The 22,930-nt window shown below is 36.5% G+C and overlaps 1 protein-coding gene across 2 annotated transcripts in view; it reads left to right on the top strand.

The window, feature by feature from the left end:
• Positions 1-16,504, top strand: part of LOC131685175 (elongation factor 1-alpha 2) — a 43,042-nt gene extending 26,538 nt beyond the window's left edge. For both annotated transcript variants that reach the window (XM_058968710.1, XM_058968711.1), the window contains exons 2-4: positions 4,278-5,210; positions 5,281-5,486; positions 14,730-16,504. In XM_058968710.1, coding sequence (XP_058824693.1) covers positions 4,388-5,210; positions 5,281-5,486; positions 14,730-15,089 — 1,389 coding nt within the window. In that variant the 5' untranslated portion in view covers positions 4,278-4,387 and the 3' untranslated portion in view covers positions 15,090-16,504. The remainder of the gene's footprint in view (positions 1-4,277; positions 5,211-5,280; positions 5,487-14,729) is intronic.
• Positions 16,505-22,930: the final 6,426 nt, after the last annotated feature.

Genomic DNA, 22,930 nt, shown 5'->3' on the forward strand with positions numbered 1-22,930 from the left:
GGTTACTGTTGTTCGCTGGACACGTTCAGATTTTGTTATGAGTCTTGTTCATAATTTGGGAATACACATCCGACAGTCAAGCGATTTTGATTATTTTCGGAGCTAATCCCTGATTTTTGTGATTTCGTATGACGTTACCGTGCTGTTTTATTCATGAGTGTACTATCCGATTTTTATGCCAGGGTAGCGAGATCTATGTTCATGATTTCATGATCTTTGTCGCGATTTTCGGAATTTCTATTCACGTTATCGTGAGATTCAGTCATGAGTAAAGTGATTCATGCTCATAATTTCAGGATCCTAGTCACGATTTTGAATATTTCATTGACGAGTAATGTGATTTGTGTTCATGACTGCAGGAACTTTGTCATGGTTTTCATAATTTATATTCATGTTGCCGTAATATTTTAGTCACGAGTAGGGATTCATTTTTATTTATGTTCATGATTTCATTTTTGTCACGAGTTGTGTGACCTTAGTTACGATTTTTGTAATTTCTGTTTATCTTATCGTGATATTTTATTCTAGAGTTTGCTTTCAAATTTGACACGTGGGGTAATGTGACATGATATCAGTAGTTTCATCGTGGTATTCGTAATTTATTTTCGCCTTGTCGCGATCTGTTATTTTTTGGTTACTATCGGTTTTTGACTCGTTGTAACATGATAAGGTGAACTGGATCATAAAAGTGTGACTGGTTCGCGGTATCTTGTTCTGTAAACTATATCACGAACACGATTTGTGCGCTCAGTGCACTTTTCGCTTTCTATCCAGACATCACACTGAACCGTATCAAATGAATAACGATGTTCGAGGTCCTAATATTTTTTTGTATCTACAGCTTGTATCTATTCTTGGTCGCTAGCAGCTAGATATTTCATGAAAAGTGCACGGAACAAGAATGATTCCACGACTAATACTCCAAATTTTGTGAAATTAGTTCACGTAAAAATTTCATTATACTAGAAATCATGAACCAGTTCACGAATACATGAGTAATATGTGATGAAGTTGGGAACCATTTCACGAGCACGGATATTGGATCGTGAGCAATATATTAGGAATCATGAACCTGTTTACGATTACATGAATAATATTTGATGGACTTGTGAACTATTTCACAAGCACGAATGGTAACTTGTGACTATTATACTAGATAAAATGAACTAGTTCACGACATGAATAACATTTTATAATTTTGTGACTTATTTCACGGGTACGCATGGTCAGTCGTGATTATTATACCAGGAATCATGAACGAGTTCTCGAATACATGAATAATATTTCATGATATTGTGAGCTGTTTCAGGAGCACGAATGGTAAGTCTTGACTAATATATTAGGCATCACGAATTAGTTGACGAGGATTGAATGGATTCATGAATAAAATTCCGAGTTTCGTGAAATAGATCATGAGAAAATATCCACATTGTTTTGATTTTGCGAACTAATGTGCCTAAATCTATGAATAACATCACGAGTCAACTGAGTTTAATGATCATAATGTTGTGAACTAGTTCACGTACAGAAAATCGATTTGGTAATGACAAGGAAACCGTGACTGAATTTCACAAAACAAAAACAAATATTTCTACTATTTCCGCGTTATGAGAGCGTCACTAAAGCGAAATTGAATATAATTATAAAACACATGATTTTTGTTCATAGTAAAAACGTAAACGTAAGAACGTGAATATTACAGAATTCATGGTACTTTATTCACGATTTTAGGAACAATGTTTATACGGTTTAACGGTGGCCCCGGATGGATGAGTGTAGCAAGATACAGGAGGTTGTTTAGTCGGTATGATTAACTACTTCAAACCAATCAGAGACTACCGCTAACCAATTCCATTCCCTCTCGATAATAGACATTTACCCAATTTGTTGACCTGAGTCGATCGGTACACAATACTCGGCCTTCCAGGTCTCTAGAGTGTCTACACTACTGATGCGCCAACTGCCATCGAGCTCGACAACGCGTCCCGTGATGTTCCCGTTGGTGCGGTGGATATGGATGTATTCACCATTTCAGAACAATCGGTTCTCTCTGCAATACAAAAAACGAAATCGTCGTATGCTCCAGGACTAAGTGCAATGCCTTCAGCTGTTCTGAAAAAATGTTCGGATATTTTAGCGATTCCACTGACGCACCTTTTCAATGTGTCATTTCAGCAGCAAAAATTCAGCAGCAAAACTAGAACAATGGAAAATTGAACAGAATAAAACAATTGATTATTTGAAAGTTTTAAAAATGAACTAATTAAAAATAGCAAGAGATGAAAACATGATTAATAAGAAAAGAATAATAGAGATAAACATAACAAGATCGCAAAAATCGAAAAAAAAAACATGAAACTAGACAAACTAATAGCAAACATTTAAGAAACAGAATAATCATGCACAATTAACAAAACAACAAAAATTGTAATAATAAACAAAACAATAAAAAATGAATCACCTGGGTTAAATTCCAATTAATCAATTTCTGCATTTGGATTTTACCATAAGTTTTAAAATCGTTGTAACTATTTTTTGAAAACTCGTAGCTAGTTACGGTCTTCGACAAAGTTGTTAACCAAGGTTTGAACTATAGTTTTATAAAGCTGGTTTTTGACATTCAGTGAAATGGCGATCTTTATTATCGTAAATGCAGAATAATTGATTTCCACGTATAAAATCCCATGCAAACTTTGAACCCAATGCGCAAACCCGGGAAGCAATCAACCGCTACCAAATGTTTCACACTCATTTGGGACCACAAAAGGAACTCAAAAAGTGCTGTGCCCGCTAGGTTTAATTATTTTTGAAGTTTTCCCATACAACCGCGAGCCACTCTAATGTACATAGCCGCTGCATTTTCTATATCAGTTAACCATATCGATAAATGTCATTTTCGTCGAATTTGACTCGTGACCATCGTGGTGCACCACCACTACCCTCATTTATTACAACGTTCCTACACACTAGACACCACGACAAGAATTGTATCGTTATTAATCCCGTTAGCCTATTAAGCATCCATTGCACCAAACAATTTTTTGCTACAAAATAACATCCAAAATAGAACACGTGCTCCAATTTCAGCAGAATTCAGCGAAAAAATTTCCATCACAATAAAATTCCTCAACGGACACAAAGTCCACAAACTGGGCGCGTGATATTGTTGTAGACAGATGCGTGTGCACGTCCACTCTGTGACCGCGTGCGCAGCTACTCGCACACAAAGAAACACGCGTAAACAGGACTCATATCACACAACAGGCCGTTTACTGATGACCTGTGATGATCTGGAATCAATTGGTCGATGGATTTGTATTTTAAGTGTGTACCTATATATGTGTGAGGAAACGGATAACCGGGCTTTAGATAAAACTTATCGGGTCGCGTGTCCATGACCTCGTTGCCAGTTGGAATAGCTTTTGACTAAAAAGCAATAGGATATCACAATATACTGAAATCGAATTTTCTATAAAGTGCCTGCCATAATGTAGTTAACTTTGAGAAACAATTCGCAATCTTGTAGTTCACATAGTTCAAAAACTGGTTTATTCTGGAATGATGCTGCTGCTATATTAATCAGAGCACTGACGTAAATCTTTCCAAAGTGCGGAAACGTAACCAAATTCATTCAGCAGTAATACTGTGAGTTTTCTCTTTTTAAGAGAATCCAGAAACAAGAATATATTTTTTTCTGGTGCTTCATGACTATTATATTTTTCTACCAATTTCTGCACTAAGCTTTCCATCAATTTACATTATCCTATGCCGTGTAATAGCCAAATTGGCTCCTGAAAGCAATTATTCATTTTTTTCTGGATTCTCTTAACATTTCTTTCGCTTACACACAAACGTACCGCATCCGAAAACCGCCAAAATGTTGTATTTAAAGTCCGTTACACTTATCAAAGTGCTCTGGCGCGCGCGATGTGACTTACCTTTTCTGCTCGCTCCACGCACAATCAGTTCGACGGAAGACTTTGGTTGAAGCGGTTCAGCCTTAGCATCTCATCCGGGTCACTGGTATCACGTTTCGGAGTTGGTCTTTCGAATCGAACAAAAGCTTAGCCAGTGCGGCTTTCCGGTTCAATATGAAGATTTTTCATATTGCACTGATGTTGTACTTTTGCTGGATTTTGATGGTACATTCCAAGCAGATAACTGCCAAATTTAAACACATAAAATGTGAAGAAGAGGAGAAGGTTATTATCGAACCCGACGAGAAAATTGATGTAACAAAATTGTAAAACCGATTTCTTTTATTCCTTTCGTTACAGATTTTCGGTAAATCTTCCGAGTGATTGTGTGGAACAGCACCAAGCCGGACCAGATCTCAATTAGTGTCGTTTGTGTTTGAGTAAGCAACAGGAGCATCAGCAGCAGCAGGATGGGTAAGGAAAAGACTCATATTAACATCGTCGTCATTGGACACGTCGATTCCGGCAAGTCCACCACCACCGGCCATCTGATCTACAAGTGCGGTGGTATCGATAAGCGTACCATCGAGAAGTTCGAGAAGGAAGCCCAAGAAATGGGTAAGGGTTCGTTCAAGTATGCCTGGGTTTTGGACAAACTGAAGGCCGAACGCGAGCGTGGTATCACCATCGATATCGCGTTGTGGAAGTTTGAAACCGCCAAGTACTATGTGACCATCATCGATGCCCCTGGACATCGTGATTTCATCAAGAACATGATTACCGGAACATCGCAAGCTGATTGCGCGGTGCTGATTGTCGCTGCCGGTACCGGTGAGTTTGAGGCTGGAATCTCCAAGAACGGCCAAACCCGTGAACATGCCCTGCTGGCTTTCACCCTTGGCGTCAAGCAGCTGATTGTTGGTGTTAATAAAATGGACTCCACCGAGCCACCATACCACGAGGCTCGGTTCGAGGAAATCAAGAAGGAAGTATCGTCTTACATCAAGAAGATCGGCTACAATCCGACTTCGGTTGCATTCGTTCCGATCTCCGGATGGCACGGTGACAACATGCTGGAACCATCGGACAAGATGCCATGGTTCAAGGGATGGGCCGTCGAACGCAAGGAAGGCAAGGCTGAGGGTAAGACCCTCATTGAGGCCTTGGACAACATTCTTCCGCCATCGCGTCCCACTGACAAGCCGCTGCGTCTGCCACTGCAGGATGTGTACAAAATCGGTGGTATCGGTACGGTCCCGGTCGGTCGTGTGGAAACCGGTATCATGAAGCCAGGTAAATTCGATAGAGAATTTCAAAGTATGTGCTATTATACCGATTTTTTTTTATCAACCGTCCCTTACAGGAATGGTGGTCGTGTTTGCCCCAGTCAACATCACCACTGAGGTTAAGTCGGTTGAAATGCATCACGAAGCTCTGTCGGAGGCTATGCCCGGCGACAACGTCGGTTTCAACGTCAAGAACGTCTCCGTGAAGGAGTTGCGTCGTGGCTACGTGGCTGGCGATTCCAAGGCTAGCCCACCGAAGGGTGCCGCTGATTTCACCGCTCAGGTTAGTTGCTTATGATCCCTTTCAATGTAACAGTCTGTTATATACCATGCGCCCTCATCAATTATACGCGTTAAGCTGTATCAGGTGATATGATATTATGATGAACATTGTTGTTTTAGTGTACATTCTTTTGAACGTATTCTTCACTGTCTACTTGGAAGCATTGGTTATTATGATACCAAAGTCTTTAGCTCCGTGGAACGCTCGATATGATGAATTTCTGAGAAATAATTTCTTTGACTTTTATCGATGCCAGTAAGCACTTCACGGAGCCAAAATCATTCGAATCCTATCTGTGTTTATGATAATTCATGTATACCGTATCAGACAGTGTAGAAAATATTAAAAAAATGAAAAAGCGGCAACCGTGAAAACTGAAGTTTGTTATTGGTCGCATTACGTACTGGACGCAGTCGCAAAAAGATTTTGTATTGTGGAGCAGTTGCGTCAATGTTTAACCGTCCCAAAATAAACTTTGTTGCCGTTTAAAGTGCGGACACTAGAAATTTATGGAGTTAAAATTCGTTTACCCGCTTGCGTTGCAGTGTGATCGACACACCTCCAAATTTTGAGAATGTAGATTGAGATCTCTACCGCTTACGAAAATAACTTTTCAACACATAAAATAAATGGATGAACTCTTAATTAAAAAAAAAAAAAAAACAATATAACACTGGAAAGAAATATGGCATCAATGTATTCTCGAATTCGTGAATAACACGCCATTAATTCTGAAACAATCACATTTTTACTATACAAAACAGGACCGTGAACAAAACCAGTTGTTTTATATTAAATTTTTCTTTCGTAATAATTTGTACCATGCTTTTATTTATAAAAAAATCGCTTTTATTTTTTGTTTGCTTTAACACTAAATGTCGACGTTTGTAATTATCCATCGTCAGTTAGATGGTTGATAAAAAATTATCAACAATTTATTTCGTAGAGTATCAAATAAAACAACAAATAAATTTTTAAATATTCAGTTTCATTAGTTTTATGTATTCATTTAATATTTTTTATCAATTCCTTCATTTCATTTAAATAAATTTTATATGTACTTATTTTCATTATTCATTTGCTCATATTGTCCGACTAAATTGTTTTCTAATGAACACTTAAAAAAATGGGTTTTCAATTGATAACTTTTGTATACAAGTATTTCGAAATAGTGATTTTTTAACATATTTTTTAACTTTGACTTGCATTGTTCCACCATTTTTCAGATTGATCAAAGTCCATGCAAAGTCAAGATTTTGTACAAAATCGTGTTTCACCAAAAACTAGAATGATATGATATCCATTGTTGTTGTTTTTTTCCTGTTTTGGTCATGGGTTTAAAAAGTGCACCTTTTTCAATATTATAGCAAGTTCGATAGTGAAAAAATAACCTTGTCGGGCAGTTCCGTTTAAAGGATAAGATTATTTGGGTTATATTCTCCCCGGTTCACGAAGAAAACATTCACAATTAATCCCATTTCGGTTTTTACAGCAGTTTTAAAATGGCTTGTTTTTGCTGAAATATAGGTAAAATAAGAAATAAATTTTTTATTAGGACTATATAAAAGATCTCAAGTGACAAAAAAAATCTGATTAGATGATATGTGAATGTTTTTGCCTTTCTCGTATAAAGAAAGGCTATGCAATCACTCTAAAAATCGACTTTCCAACCGAAGCCTGGAGTGCCGAGTGTCATATAGCAACGAAGTCGTTGCTAGGGGTCTGCGAGGAAAAATGAATTTTCCGAGTGCATATTGAAATTTCAAGTCTTGTTTCCTAACAAACTGAAAATAACATATTGATAGCATACAAAATCGATGTTTATCCGTGAAGGTCCACAGCAACCTATGGTTATTTCTAAGGGGTCCGTGGTACGAAAAAGGTTGAGGACCGCTGTCATATACCATTCGATTCAGTTTGTCGAGATCGCAAAATGTCTGTGTGTGTCAAATAATGTCACTCAATTTTGTCAGTCACTCATTTTACTGGCTGGATTAATTTGCACAAACTTAGTTTCAAATGAACGGTAAAACGCTCCCATAAGACGCTATTGAATTTTTGGTTCCGATTCCGGAGTTACGGATTGAAGTGTGCGGTCACACAGCAAATTTGCATATATACTGGTAATCCTATGTTGTCCGATGATGTAATATATACTCAAATACGTTCAAAATTGCTTGGATTTCCCTAATGACCAATCAAAGTAGCTTTGACCACATTGACCACCTATGACGGATCTTGATGTCCCCAGGGAACTCGCCAAGTTCCCGAGCTAATGTCACACATATTGCCCAACAAACTAATTTTAGCAAAAATGATTTCAAATGAAAAATATAATACATACTCCCATTGACTGCTATTGAATTTCATTCAGTTCTGACTTTTGGTTCCGGAGTTAGAAGTTAGTTATTGCGGTCACATAGGAATTTGTCATATAAGCCGTTACAACCGTGTCCAAGTTGTTTATTTTCTCGATTTCGCGATAATATTTGTAGCATTTTCGGAGATGAATTCGTCAACAGTTCAGTTGACGTTAAACGGTTCCACTCTAATGCTTCAATTGTACTGTGCGGACAGTTAAGAGAGTTTCCTTCTACATTTTAATCACTCAATTCACAGTTACTTGAGAATAATCCAGCACTTTCTTTTCATCCTCTCTTGAGAATGGACGGAAAAATTTCGTTGGTCGCAAGCATGGGAAGAATTGCATCTCGAACCGTTCTTCACCTATGAAGCATAGAAAATGAAACAAAGCAACCTGGCGCATCGAACGTATCCGAGCCGAAGCTGCAACAACAAGTAAAGAAGCAAATCTATTACTTTTTAGTTCCATCCCTTGCTTGCATATTTGAATCTTCCCGAATGGCTCGTGGTTTGCATTGGGTTTTCTTCAAACAATTCGCGTAGCCATTCAATGAACATTCGCGATCAACATTTGCTCTTAGCAGCTCCAGCTTCGTCGTTTGTTCGCAATACTAGTGATCCACATAGGCGTGCGCAGCCCTCTTCAGTGGGGGGCTAACTACATAATACACTTTAAGAGATCACAAGGATTCATTATGAAGAAAAATTAGAGACCAATGAAAGTTTTCATACTAAAAACAAATTGTTCTATTAGTTATTGATATAAATAACCAATTTCGTTTGACATAATTTATATTTAGTCCGTATGTATATTAGAGTGGGACATGGTTATATGAAAAAATAAAATTTGGCTCCGAGTAACTTTTTGGGTCCCATTTAGCTCCCAGAACAACTCTGCAAATTTTTAGCTCGATCGGTGAAACTATATTTTTGCGCCCACGGTTTAAAGTTTACATGGGATTTCGTATGGGAAAATTGTCTTTTGCAAATTAATTCTTCCAAGAGTCGCCCGTTATCTCCTAAAAATAAACAGATATCTGACTTTTATAGGAAATTTGTCAAGGAAACAAAGTCTAGAAGACTGCAAAACGATCTGATGCTTGTGGAAAAAGTTATTAAGCAAAAACCGATTGATGTCCTGAAGATTGATGAAAATTTCACTTTTCATAGCATCACTGCTTCTGGCGGTTTTATTATATACAAAATTTTTAACTTTCTCTTATTATGTATAAAAGAAGCCTCAATTTATCCCTCAAAACCTTGCGAAGTGGCCAAATAGTATAGATAAACGATTTAGATACGTTAAGAGAGGGTTAAAACAAAATTACGTATAATTGGACAACCAACGGCAGTGGTGCTAGAAAAAATGAATATTTTATCAATCGTCAGAGCATCAATCGGTTTCTGCTTAATAACTTTTTTCTGAAGCATCAGATCGTTTCGTGGTTTTCGAATCTTTTTTACTTTGTTAAATTTCCTATACAAGCCTCATAACGATTTATTTTTAGGAAGTAATGGGCGACTCCTGGAGGAATTATTTTGTGAAAGTTAACTTTCCCATACAAAATCCCATGTAAACTTTAAACAGTGGGCGCAAAAATATAGTTTCACCGATCGAACTAAGAATTTGCACAGTTGTTCTAGGACCCAAATGGTACCTAAAAAGTTGCTCGGAGCTGGAATCTATTTTTTGTCCCACTCTAATGTATATAAGCCATTCACAATACTCCGCGATAGACGCTTATGCTTTTAATGTCATCACAGCCCATGAGCAAGTGAGATTACGTGATAGTTCTGTTCTTTTGCACAACTTCGCATGGCGCACCGCGTACCCATCTAACGTCTTAAACGAGTCGAATGTCATTACAACTATCCTTATACTTGATTTTAACTCACATACGAGTCAGCAAAGCCATGTTTTAAAATGATTTGCAACAGTTTATGGCGTAGCACTGAATCATACGCTACTCTGGAATAACTACCAGATGAGGAGTCCGAAGTTGTATTCTTGAAACTCTGCTAAATGGAACACGGGGCACCTTAGTTATCACAGTCGAATATTTGGCTCTTCTTATAGCTAAGGCACATAAGGCCATTAAACCATCCCAGATCATTGAGATAATATAATTCCAGATTTGTCGATGTTCGAAGTATCACTTCGTCTCGCGTTGGATCCATCAGCTTGTTGCTCATCCTTATTTTTTATTTCGTTTGCGTCTTTCCTGTAAACTGGCAATCACTCCTGTACAATCGATCGACAATTTTCTGTCTCCGCCATTAATCACAATCGATGCCTGGGCACTTTCCTCCCAATACTTTTGATACTCGGTCTCCACGACCACCTTTTCGTCGTTCATTTGCTTCTTACGAAGGTGACAGTTTTGTGGACGACTACTCTCAACTAGTGCTGTGCAATCTCATGACGGTCTTTGATTTGACGGTATGTATGAAATGTATGTATGTATGAAATGACCGTCATTTGTTTTTCTCTTCACATAGTGTATCAGGTAGCAATTTCTCACAGAAGTCGTAAAAGAGTGAGAGAGAGAGAGAGAGAGAGAGAGCATTGAAATGACAGACATATTGAGTACCGCTTATTTTGTATAGGGGTGGTGAGCGAAGTGTTATTAATGTATTGTATTCAGACAGTACATGGGTTTTGTTAAGTTTTATTCCACTGTTCTGTTTCTTTTAGGTAATTCTATTTATTCAAAACCGCCTGTTTGTTAATACTAGTTTACTATTCATAATAAAAAGAACGTCATAACCGTATTTTTTCTGTAAATAAAATGATCATCACTTTCAATTTCTCTCCATGATGATTCAAATGAGTGAGAGATTCATAAGAGAACCATCTTACTATTGCCAATTCATTGGAGGGATAACAGTAACTCAATAATCACCTTTTTCCATTTTTATTTCGACTATGTTAGTCACATTTTTTTTTATTTTTTAAACATTTTAACGATATTCAATTAGCTAGAGATTACTGGGTAGGGAAAGTTATGGATATTAGAGCCATAGTAGCAAGGACGTGCAGTAGACAGATCGGAAAACTAGAAGTGGCAGGGTCATTATACATTCGTAGAGTGATCTTCCCCTAGCTTCGAAAGAAATTTGCTAAACCACAAGTTGTCATCTTGGATTCAAAAACAGTGTGAAACATCGAGTACGTTACGATAACTACATGGAGCATTTGTACATTCTTCCATTCTTTCAAATTCCGTTGTATTAATTTTCCATTCCCAACGATAGAACCTTCTTTGGTGGGTACTGAAGCCCGCATTATAGGCCTCTGGATGGTCTGCTTCTGGACCAAAGATAAGCCATTTAACATCATCGATATATCGCAACCTCGTTACATTGATTGAAAGAGTTACGCTATCCGAAACAATCGAATCAAAACAAGAAATTCCTCCAGTGGAAGCGCACAACGTTTTGATTTTTTAAGGCGTTAGAAACGCAAATGAAAAACTTAATGAAAGCTGAAAAACTCAGTTATTGGCACCGGTTCGTCGAATGATTAACGGTAGACGTTTCGCGGTAAAATGATAATGATGATAATAATCACGGTAACGTTCGTTGGATGATACGAGCCATGCTTCTATGCTAATTGTTATGACAGTAGCGGTGAGGGTGATTATAAAAGAAGCTGTGCTCCAAACATTCTCCCATAAAACTTATGCTTTTATATTTACCTATCAACGACCAAACCCACATCGTTACAGTTACTAGAAGGCACTCCGTTTGATGGAGCATGGAAAGCACTTCTTGTTTTTCGTGGGGAAAATATGGGAGTTCCTGAGTACTTTATCTTAAAATCGTATCAGATTCAGATACAAATATTAGTTTGAGTTCTGTCGCATTACTCCATTCCGGAAAATTAGAAAGGCGACAAATAGATTAAGAATGGTATTAAACGAATCCTTTCCCAGTCCGAGAAGGTGACTATCCTCGATCTTTCCTATATGTCTCTCATAAACAATTTTTTTAAACACGATAGATATCCAAATTTGGTTCTTCTTTTCTATTGGTTGACAAGCTAACAGTTACCTGGAAATCTGATCCCAAGAGTTTCCAGCGGATCCAAGGAGGCCATCTGGTTCATAATGCCCAGAAAGTGATCATCCGTTTGCCAAAAAGCTGCTAGTTTGTTTTCTTTTTTTCCTGCCGTTGTTGTCCGTCCTCTTCTCACTCCCCGTAGTACGGTCTCTTCTACTCTGATGTTGGGATCAGTCCCTCTTGTGTATGTCTTTTGCCTTCCTTATTAAAATTCTAATAGTGTTTCTTCTTGTTTAAATTTTTAATCAAATAATTATTCTTGTTAAAAAATTACAAATTGTATTTTTAGGGCCGATTTCTTCACCCTCGCTGAACTTTTAAACCACTACGTTTAAACCTGGCTTAAGTGTTAAGCGAGGGTGAAGAAATCGTCACTGAGTCTTTAAAAATATTTCTAACTGCATCCTGAATCAAATCACATTAATATTTTTGTTTATCGATCTAAACTCCTTGTTTTAAGATGTAGATGTGTCAAAATGTATTCCCCTTAGCATAAATATAAAAAAAAAATATTTGACATTTCGCACAAATCCTAATTACTATCTCATAGAAATTTAAAATGGCAAAGAAATTTGTATATGAATCAAAAGGTGTAATTATTGTACATTGAAAAATTCAGACGCATGCAGTTTGTGCGCGAGACACATAGGGTTACTGTGCCCTAATTCATCTTAGCACCCCTATTCATCCCGCCCATCCGAACACATTAGTTAGAGCAATATCAGCTATCTCTATTCGACGCATTAGCTCAAATGGTAGTATGAATAAGGGTACATTGTACTCGACTTTTCGCTTCCTTCAAACGCGAGTATTTTACATTTTTCAGGGCTGAATTTTTATTGTACTACTTCTTTGGAACGAAGCAAAGATGTTGATACCTATTTAAGTGCAATACCATCATTGTAAGCCGGGTTATCAACGAAATAGTGTGACATCCTAACTAATGAGATGAATAAGGGCTCGTCTATCTTACGTAGTTAATATCAGGTTTTTGTCTGTTCCAAACTTTCGAGTGGGTAATTCCCCTCTCGGTAATTTTCGAGTGGATAACTCTACCCATACTACCCACGTGTTCCGCCGGCACTCTCAGTGAGACTGGACCAATGGATATTTGATGGAATCAAACGTATGAGTGAATTTTTCCATGCCTGCCCCAACTCACATATATAAGTGCTTGAATGAAGTATACACTATGCTCAGAGGCCATCAACGAGACAGGTTGCAAAAAATGACTCGACATGTATTTTATTTAAGTAATAGAATTTCGAGATCAAACTAGAGCCTAATGATTAGACGCCTGGTTCTGGAGATATAAATCGGCCAATTGTATTGTATTTATTTAGTTGAATTAGGTTCCTAGTGGACAGAAAATTAGAAAGTTTTATGGCTCGACGCTAAAACGTTAGCGACTAGGGATTCTTCAGTTTTTCAGTATAACCTGGAAGCCACTATGTACCACTGATATTTGATTCATTAATCAACTATATTTGATCGATATGTTTCTATACTAAAAAACTTTCTGGTTGAATACGGGGTACGTAGCCCATTCTCCCATGCTTACACTCACTGTATTTTAATAGCATGGTCTTCTCACGCCTATTGAATCGATGATGCTAGACAATTGTGTACGAAACTTGAACACCCCCTAATAATGGATTTTGTATTACGGTTTGCCATTTGGGTGTCCCAGACGTGCTTCTATATATAGTGAGGAAAGATTTTTCAAAGCGCATACAAACTATGAAAACTATCAACAACTTTACCACAGAGAATAGACCTTCATTATCGAACAAATATGGAGAAAATTTAGAATAGGACGTAAGTAACATTGATAGCCTCTCTTTGTTTACTTTCTCTTTCGATGATTACGACGTCACTATAATACTTTGCACTGATTTTCCAGTACTTTCGTGCGGGGTATCTTTGCGCACTTTTTAACAATTTTTCAATTTTGACGAATTATAAATCCTTTAATAATCGATGGGTTTGTATCATATCAGCACAGATTTATCGTCATCGTATATGTATTATTTATATCAAATACGAGCAGAATTGGTTCACACATAAAAAAGTTGTTCATATAGCGTTCAAAAATATTTTTTGTGGACTAGCTGGGGGTTACTTTGTACACTTCTTGAATTCGTTATAAAAATTAACCAGTTTTATTTACTTTCATTGAAATATCATTAATTTATGTTGATATCAGAGGCTTTTTCAACAATAAAGCATCACGCATTTATCGCATTTTCTAAAATAAGGGATTCATTTTAATTTAACATTTACAACGTTACTTGTCAGAAAAACTTCAGTGGGCTGAGACTGCATATTGTTTTTCGTAAAGAAGAACGGAAAATGATGAAAAATGGCAATATCAGTTTATTTCTAGTAGAGTAGTTCTAGAATAGGTTTTTAAGAGCATTTAAAGAAGTTTTGAATTATCAATTATAAAAATAGCCACACGATGGGATTGAAAATTTCGCAAAATATAAAAAGTGAAATAAGGAGCTATTTATGACGTATATTTAAGTGCTAAATTGATTGCGTAATTAGTACACAAGGTCACGTTCTCAAGTTATGCATTTGAGGGGCTATTCTATAATCATAGAATGGACTCAAAACCTCAAATTCAATCAATGTTTTGAAATATGCTATCAATCCGAAGTAGAATCGTCCCTATTTGCCCCTTGATTTTGTCGCTTGCCAAACTGAGGCCATAGCTGTTGAATGGAGGCGCATTGTGACTGTCCAAAGATTTACATAAGTATTTTCGAAAATGTATCAAATTAATAATTATACCATCCCTTCTGTTCTCCCCAGGTCATTGTCCTGAATCACCCTGGCCAGATTGCCAACGGTTACACTCCGGTGTTGGATTGCCACACCGCTCACATCGCGTGCAAGTTTGCCGAGATCAAGGAGAAGTGTGACCGCCGTTCCGGCAAAGTCACCGAGGAGAATCCCAAATCCATCAAGTCCGGCGATGCGGCCATCGTCAACCTGGTGCCAAGCAAGCCGCTGTGTGTGGAGAGTTTCCAGGAGTTCCCACCGCTGGGACGTTTCGCCGTGCGCGATATGCGTCAAACCGTTGCGGTCGGTGTCATTAAATCGGTCAACTTTAAAGAGGCTACCGGTGGTAAAGTAACCAAAGCCGCTGAGAAGGCCCAGAAGAAGAAATAACTAGAGACACCGGAATACCCGAGTACCGTAGCGGCAGCAAACAGCACTGCTAGCAGCAACAACATCAACACTACTATAACTACTAATAAACCAAAACAATTCTCAACATTATTATTATTGAATAATGATGATGGTGTGCGGATTTTGATTGAGTGCGCAATCCAGTCGGTTGCCTTCAGTGGAAATCATCCATTATTATTAAATAATAATTTAAGAAGTAATATTAATCATAAACTACAATTTAATAATAATCGTAATAATTTAATGAAAAACACAGAGAGAAAAATTCAGGCCGGCTGGTGCATAGAGGATTTTATTGGTAACTTTGCTTACAGAACCACAGCAACAAAAATAACAACAGCAACGCGATCATCATCTCCAAAACCATCCCCGACATCTTGTTGCAATCAATTGTTTGCATCGTCCCTATCATCAGTCCTTTCCTTCAATAATGGCAGCAGTAACAACACTGATTACTCGTCACCATCACCATCATTATCCGCCAAGAAGACTAATTTATTTTACCACCATAGAAAAGCATTTCGCAGGAAAGAGGAAAACAGTCCGCAACAACAATTCGCCGACATTGCCATCATCACCACCTTCGCTATCGAGTATGTTATTCCTCTTATCATCAGCTACGCTCTGTCCCCCCTACTCACTACTGCTAGGTTAGTTGGTACTACTAATTTTGCGACCACGCGGTCATGATAAGATCGATTAGGAAGCATAATACCAAAGATTTGGAATAATTTGACTAAGTTCATTTGTTGACGAGTAAGAAAAATGATTTGAAAAGACATGTTTGGTTCTTGGTTAACCATCGGAAGCGGAAATAACAATGGAAATAAAGAGCGAGCAAAGGTTTACTCACTAAACCAAGTGATTTTGTTTTTTTGACAAACTGTTTGTGATATTGAATCTGCTGTGTTTTTGCCTGTTTAAAACATATGTGTTGCCCGAAAATCTAATTTTCAAAAGCTGATATACAAAAGACACTCACAAAAAAACAAAGAAAACGGGAAATCATGCTACTTAATACAGTAGCTTCAAACTTGGTACATTCTGTCATACGCGAAGCAAATATCCTGCATCATCTCTCGTAGGCACGCACACTAGCATCGTTCCACGTGGGCTCTAACCACCGGACCAGATTTCCACCGGAAGCACCAGTAAAGCAAGAAATATGTTGTGCATGTGGTACAGGACACCAGCCTGTCCTCCCTTTTACCTATGAACCCCCAGAAAATAGACTCACACACAAACCCTTCGCATAGAGAACAAAAAAGATCACAGACAAAAAATATATGAATGTAGCAAGACGCAAGCATAAATGGAGTATAAATTACCGATATAAAATGAGAAAAATTGCCAATAAAAATCGAGTTGAAGGCTTGAAACATTTCTGTGTCGAACGTCGTTTGTGTTTATTTTTCGAACTGCTCCGATTTCCACAGGTGATTTCGATTGCAAAAGAATTGCTTCTAACAGACATAGTACCACAGACAACACAATAAGGAAATTCTTCGAAAAAGTATCGAACTGGTCATTTTTCCTGAACACTAGCTCCACCTTTTATACACGGTTCCAAAAACTCATTTGCTAGAGTGTTACCACTCAAGCTTGTGATCAGTTTTTCACTAGTGTTCTAACCTCCCGTATTATTGTTCATATGTCAGCGGCGCCATCATCGCAATTGCGGCCACCGTTCCAACTACAAATATATTTTAAATTAAAGATGCTGTATCCTTCTGGATAAAGACTCGCCATCTCTATCTTTTTCTTATTATTTTTCTGTATGTGTCATTTCAATCGAGCACGAGATCTGTCAAAAGCACTCAATCCGAAGAAAATCGCTTCAAATCCTTCTGGAACGAAGGCTATTGACAGGTCTCGTGCTCGATTGGAATGACACTGGCAGATAAATGGTAAACAAACGATAGACGTGTCGAGTCTTTATCTAGAGGGATTCAGTGTCGTTATTTTAATTTTAAATGATCTGTAAAGCGGACGAATCATTGTATTCGAGTGTTATGTCTGTTAGTATGTGGTAATAGTATTCGAAAATGATTAATTCTTTCTAACTGATATTCTTGTGCTTGAGCTTGTGCGACCACCCCTGGCTGCTACTCCGTTATCGATCTGGACTAGCTGAAGTTTCACTTAATTCTTTCTGATATTCTATTTTCAATCTATTTTTAAAGCAACATTCTAATGTAACTAAGATTTAAACTACCATCTACAGACTTTTACAGACATTTCTCGACAAACATGTCAAATGGTCCTAAGTGCAAATGAGAGCCACTCTTTGTTTACTTTCTCTTTCGATTATTACGGCGTCATCTTAAAACTTTTCAATATTCTTTCAGGATATATCGAAAAACTCTGATTTCGACTAGCTTATTCTGCTAAGAGTTGAGTAATATACGTATAAACTGCGGAGTTATTAGCGAAAGAGAAAGTAAACAAAGAGAAACTGTCATTTGAACTTAGGACCATTTGACATGTTTGGCTAGATTTTAATTATTCTTATACAGTCATTTCACCAAAATATGTGACATCCCTGCCCGGACAGAACTGAACATCGGAATTGATAATAGAAACATTGCATTTACAACAGATATCGCTGCCAACAGCAGTTTTGATGGTAGCATTAACGTTTTTTTATCAGTACTCCTTTGGAATTTACACAAAAAGGACACTCTTCATTTTTTAGTGTATTTAATTTATTAATATTTTTTTGACATGACGTTCTGTTTGTCCGGTTCGTCGAATGTATGCCGGCTTTTAAAACTTTTGTAAATATATATATATATATATATATATATATATATATATATATATATATATATATATATATATATATATATATATATATATATATATATATATATATATATATATATATATATATATATATATATATATATATATATATATATATATATATATATATATATATATATATATATATATATATATATATATATATATATATATATATATATATATATATATATATATATATATATATATATATATATATATATATATATATATATATATATATATATATATATATATATATATATATATATATATATATATATATATATGTCAATGTTTGAATGTATTTGATTTATGAACTCCCAAACGGCTTAACCGTTTGCCGTCAAAATTTATACATAGTAGGCATTTGTGATGGAGCGTGTTTGTGTGCTATTGGTTGGGGATTATCTGCCCGCCAGATGGCGCTTCGGAACAAATTGTGTTATAAATATAATAGTAAATAAGAAGTATAAGTAATTTAGTATAACATTATCTATTTACAGGCTGGCAAACCGTACACTGATCCGGATCAGTGTTTGCCCGAATAGAAATGTACAGTAACAAAACCATAATTTTCACTGTGACAGTACAGTAATTTTACAATAATTTACAGTGAGTTTTGTGTTATGCTACAATACAAAAACAATAAACTTTAACGTTTTTACAGTAAATTACAATGGAAAATACTTTTACAGTAAAAAAGGGGGGTGATTATGTATCTTAACATTAAAAAAATCAATTTTTCTCCATTCATTTTTTTCTCGAGAACAGTAAAATTCAATGTGAATTTACCGTATCAGTTTTTTGCTTAACAGTAAAATTTATTGTTACATGATTTTTTTTTGTAAATCTGCTGTGAAAACTTTGCATCGAACAATGTTGAAACAGTAATAACTATAATATTTATTGTTTATGATTGTTTGTAGGGTAAATGCTATTGTAAAATTCTATCCGGGTGGTGTTATCGACTCCCGCCGAGAGTATATAAAAGCCAGCTGATGTTCCGGTCTCTGAACACTTCTTTTGTCGGTTCTCACGGTAAAGATGGACAAGTCTGTCTATGCCAAGAGACATGCTGGTGAACTCGAGTGATTCGTAGTTATGCTGCCTAAGCTCCACCCTCATCAGTAGAAGACAAAAGTTAAGCCCGTAAGATATTAAGCCTGACCCTGCCACTTCTAGTTTTTCGATCTGTGTACTTCACATCTTTGCTCTCACTTGAGTACTATGGCTCTAATTTTCATAACATTCCCTACGTAGTAATCTCTAGCTAATTGAATGTCGTTAAAATGTAAAAAAAGAAAATGCGACTAACATAGTCGAAATAAAAAAGGTAAAGGTAAAATAAATAGGTAAAATACGCAGGGCGAACACAGATGGGAAGCTTTATAACCGTCTAACGTATACCGTATAGAATCAGGAATCAGCGACACATATAAGGTAAATTGAAATATGATTTCATATTGCCGTGACGAACATTTAATTTTACGAATTTTCAGCTGACATGATATTGCTCTGTCTCCGAAGAATGGCACACGTGTCGTATTAGAACATGAAAAAGTTAGCACGTTTCCACGAGGTGTCTTATTCTCACACTCCGGTCACCTAGTGATTAGAAAAAGAAAAATTCCCCTCTAGTAACCAAGTGAGGTGATAGCGAGAATAGGGCCTGGCATATGCTTTCGACTTGTAGGAACAGACGCAAACGTCGAGAAAAGCGAATCTAAAGGTGCTTAGAAGCTGAGCTGGGGCTGGTACTCACAGTAGGATGCGAGATGCGAGAAACCTGCTTGCTGCAAACCAAAGGTATGATGTCAGAGTGAAAGCCGAGCAGATCTGCGCCGACTACCTGCTTTTACACTGTCAGGCTCCATTTGATATACTGCAAGCAGGTTTCTCGTATCTCGCATTATACTGTCAGTGCCAGTACCTGCTCAGCTTCTCGCCGCCACTCTGTAAGCGGCCTAAGTGCATAAAATAGAAGACAGCATAGAAGCTTGGGATATTCTTTTAAGGTTGCACAGAGAATGCGTAAAATTCGCAAACGAAAAAAGCAGTTTTTTTCCACACCGTATGTCAGATCTTCATAAAAATCAATCAGCGTATGTAGAATGTTGTTACTGTACTGCTGATTGATTTTTGTAAAGATCTGACATACGGTGTGGAAAAAAACTGCTTTTTTCGTTTGCGAATTTTACGCATTCTCTGTGCAACCTTAAAAGGATAATAACATATGTTAGTATTCAGTAACCAATAAAGCGACTGTGATCCGAGGGGAAGCACAAAATCTTCAATACGGCGCAGTGCCATTTAATTAGTTACTTTCATTACCATAAAGTACATTAAGGATCGCAAATATTTCAAAAGGTGCGTGTCAAATTTATTGTACTTTAATCACAGACGAACATACATAACACTATGAGGGAATTACTGGTGGGTTACCCCTCAGGTTTGAGAACAATTTTGCACTAGTTGTCTATCCCCCATATGCTTGTTCATATGTCATTGGGCCATAGTTTCAAAGTTAAAGCGGGCAAAGCTTTGTTTTTAAGTGTTATGTCTGTTAGTCTGTGCTTTAATTACAGGCAAGATTTTCAGTACAGCGCCTTCGTACTTTAAATGCACAAAATATTTTATTTACCGCCAATATGTACTTTAAATACATTCGGTACTCAAACATCGACATTATCTACATTAAGTACCTTATTAAGTACAACAGAAGTAGTTTTAATAAGTTTCATTATTTAGTTTAATTATATTCAAAATACGTGGGTATTTTGAACGCAATCAAACCTGCTAGTGATGGCCCCTCGCTGTGATCCAAACTTGTAATAAAAATAAATAAAATTTAAAAATAAAGATTATTTTTATAATTTCTTACAAAATTCAAAACTTTTTGAGGGACTTAGTGGTGTCTCACAATTAATCCTGATAGCACAGATGTGTTCCGTCTTATTCCACTATACAGTCGTGATTCGCTGGTTGGACATTTTTTAACTGGACCGCTTTTTAGTTGGACCTCCACTAGTTGAACCATTGTCCAACTAAAAAGCATCTGAATGTCAAAATCTTATGTCAAATTTACTTTGACAATCAATCTGACAATTATTAAAGATGTGAATAGATGCAATTACACTACTAACATCTCCTTTGGAGAGTTTTTGACATCTGTCAGTCGGTCCAACTAACGAATCAAATTAGTTAGTTGGACAGAGGTGTGGCCCAACCAGCGAATCACGACTGTATAGAACTATTTCTATAGTGGAATTAAACGGAAGACATCTGTCTCAACTGGATTAACTGGTTATTTATTCGGAGAATCAAATCCGATGTAAAACAACATGCAAAATTGTTGTAAAACATTGTAAAACAACGTCTTGACTTTCAATATCCACAACAGAATAATCGTTTTTTGTTGATTTCAGAATGTATGGAAAAAAGACAATTTCTCGACAAACATATGATTACGGCGTAAAAGCCAACTGTCATAATTCTCTTTGAAGGACATTTCGGACAAACCGCTATAAGCAAAACACAGTTCACAGCAGTTAATGAAAGAGAAAAAATCAACATCTGTGATTGGCGAGTAACGGTTTGTCCACATTTTTGACAGTTGGCTTTTACGCCGCACAGTGGCACCTATTCCTACAAAGTTGTGACAAAATTATAAAAATTGGTCTTTGTGGCTAAAACTTGTGGTTTTAACTAATTTTGGGTCGCTGAATCCATTTCTGCTATCAGTTTTGAAATTCCATATTTAATTTTTTTGACTACTTTTATGTAAACCCATTTAAATGCGTTGGTCGTTAAAGGGTTAATATGAACATTAATCATTATAGCCAATCACATCGGATAGCAGAAATGGTTGACAAAACTAGTAAAAATCACTCATTTTTCTGTAATATGATGTTGTTTAGGCAACCAATTTGTAAGGAGATTTATGAGCTACATGGCGTCTCCATATGGGTATTTTCAAAAACATGGATATACCAACTTCGGCGCAAAAATGCGCAAGATGAACCCTGTATATCTTGAAACTACACTAAATTTTTAGTCAGTTTCATGATAAGTGACCCATGGGAGACCATCTCAAAAATTGGAAGACGTATAAAGATAAATTACTGATATGATATGAAATTTTTCAATTGGGTTTTTTCGATGTAGAACAAACGTAAATCAGTTTTGCATAAAAATCTCACCTCTATAGTTTAGCATATTCATTCTTCTTTCTAATGAACTTAAAATTGCTCCAATCGGCTGTGTAGTTCTTGAGATATCGCCATTTGAAATTCCAAGGTACTAACAATTCTAATGAATTGAATTGAACAGAAATCCTCGACATCATTTGCTTCAACGGCATGTTAAAAATTCATTTTTCATCCGATTATAGTAAAATTTTGAGATACCTTTATTCAAACTGACAGAAAAATAAAATAAATATTTACAAAAGAATTACAAGACATTGATTTTCGGGGTTTTGTCACTCGTCGTGCCACTGTGCGCCGTAATGGTATGTTTGTCGAGATTTTTTCATTATTACATCCCTTAACGACCCCCTTTTTCGATGTAAAAGTACAAGGGGCAGCCCTATGGGGTTGCACGAGCTGTAGACGTAGGACTATACTACTTAATGTAAAATATTTATTTTCTTAGTACATTTATAGTAATAATAAATCAAATGTATTTCTTACGTATGGTTTAATCACAACCAATCAACATCGAATATTACATATTGAACCAAACCTTCTTGGTTATCAGGTCCTTTCATTTGTAGTAGGTGATTGAATCCGATTAAACTTATTTAAGAAGATCTGAAGAAAGAAGACAGAAAACTCTGACCGAACTAATATCGGGAACTAAATCTTTATAGCATAAGATTAGCTTGTAAAAACTTTTCGATTGTGTGTGGTAAAAAACCCTGAACAGTGAAGAAAAATCAAATTTTAGACAATATAATCACATTTCATGTATAGACCAAGCATTCTAGTTATATTTTACCATTATTGTAACTT

Source organism: Topomyia yanbarensis, chromosome 2 (assembly GCF_030247195.1).
Source record: "Topomyia yanbarensis strain Yona2022 chromosome 2, ASM3024719v1, whole genome shotgun sequence".
Classification (NCBI taxonomy): domain Eukaryota; kingdom Metazoa; phylum Arthropoda; class Insecta; order Diptera; family Culicidae; genus Topomyia; species Topomyia yanbarensis.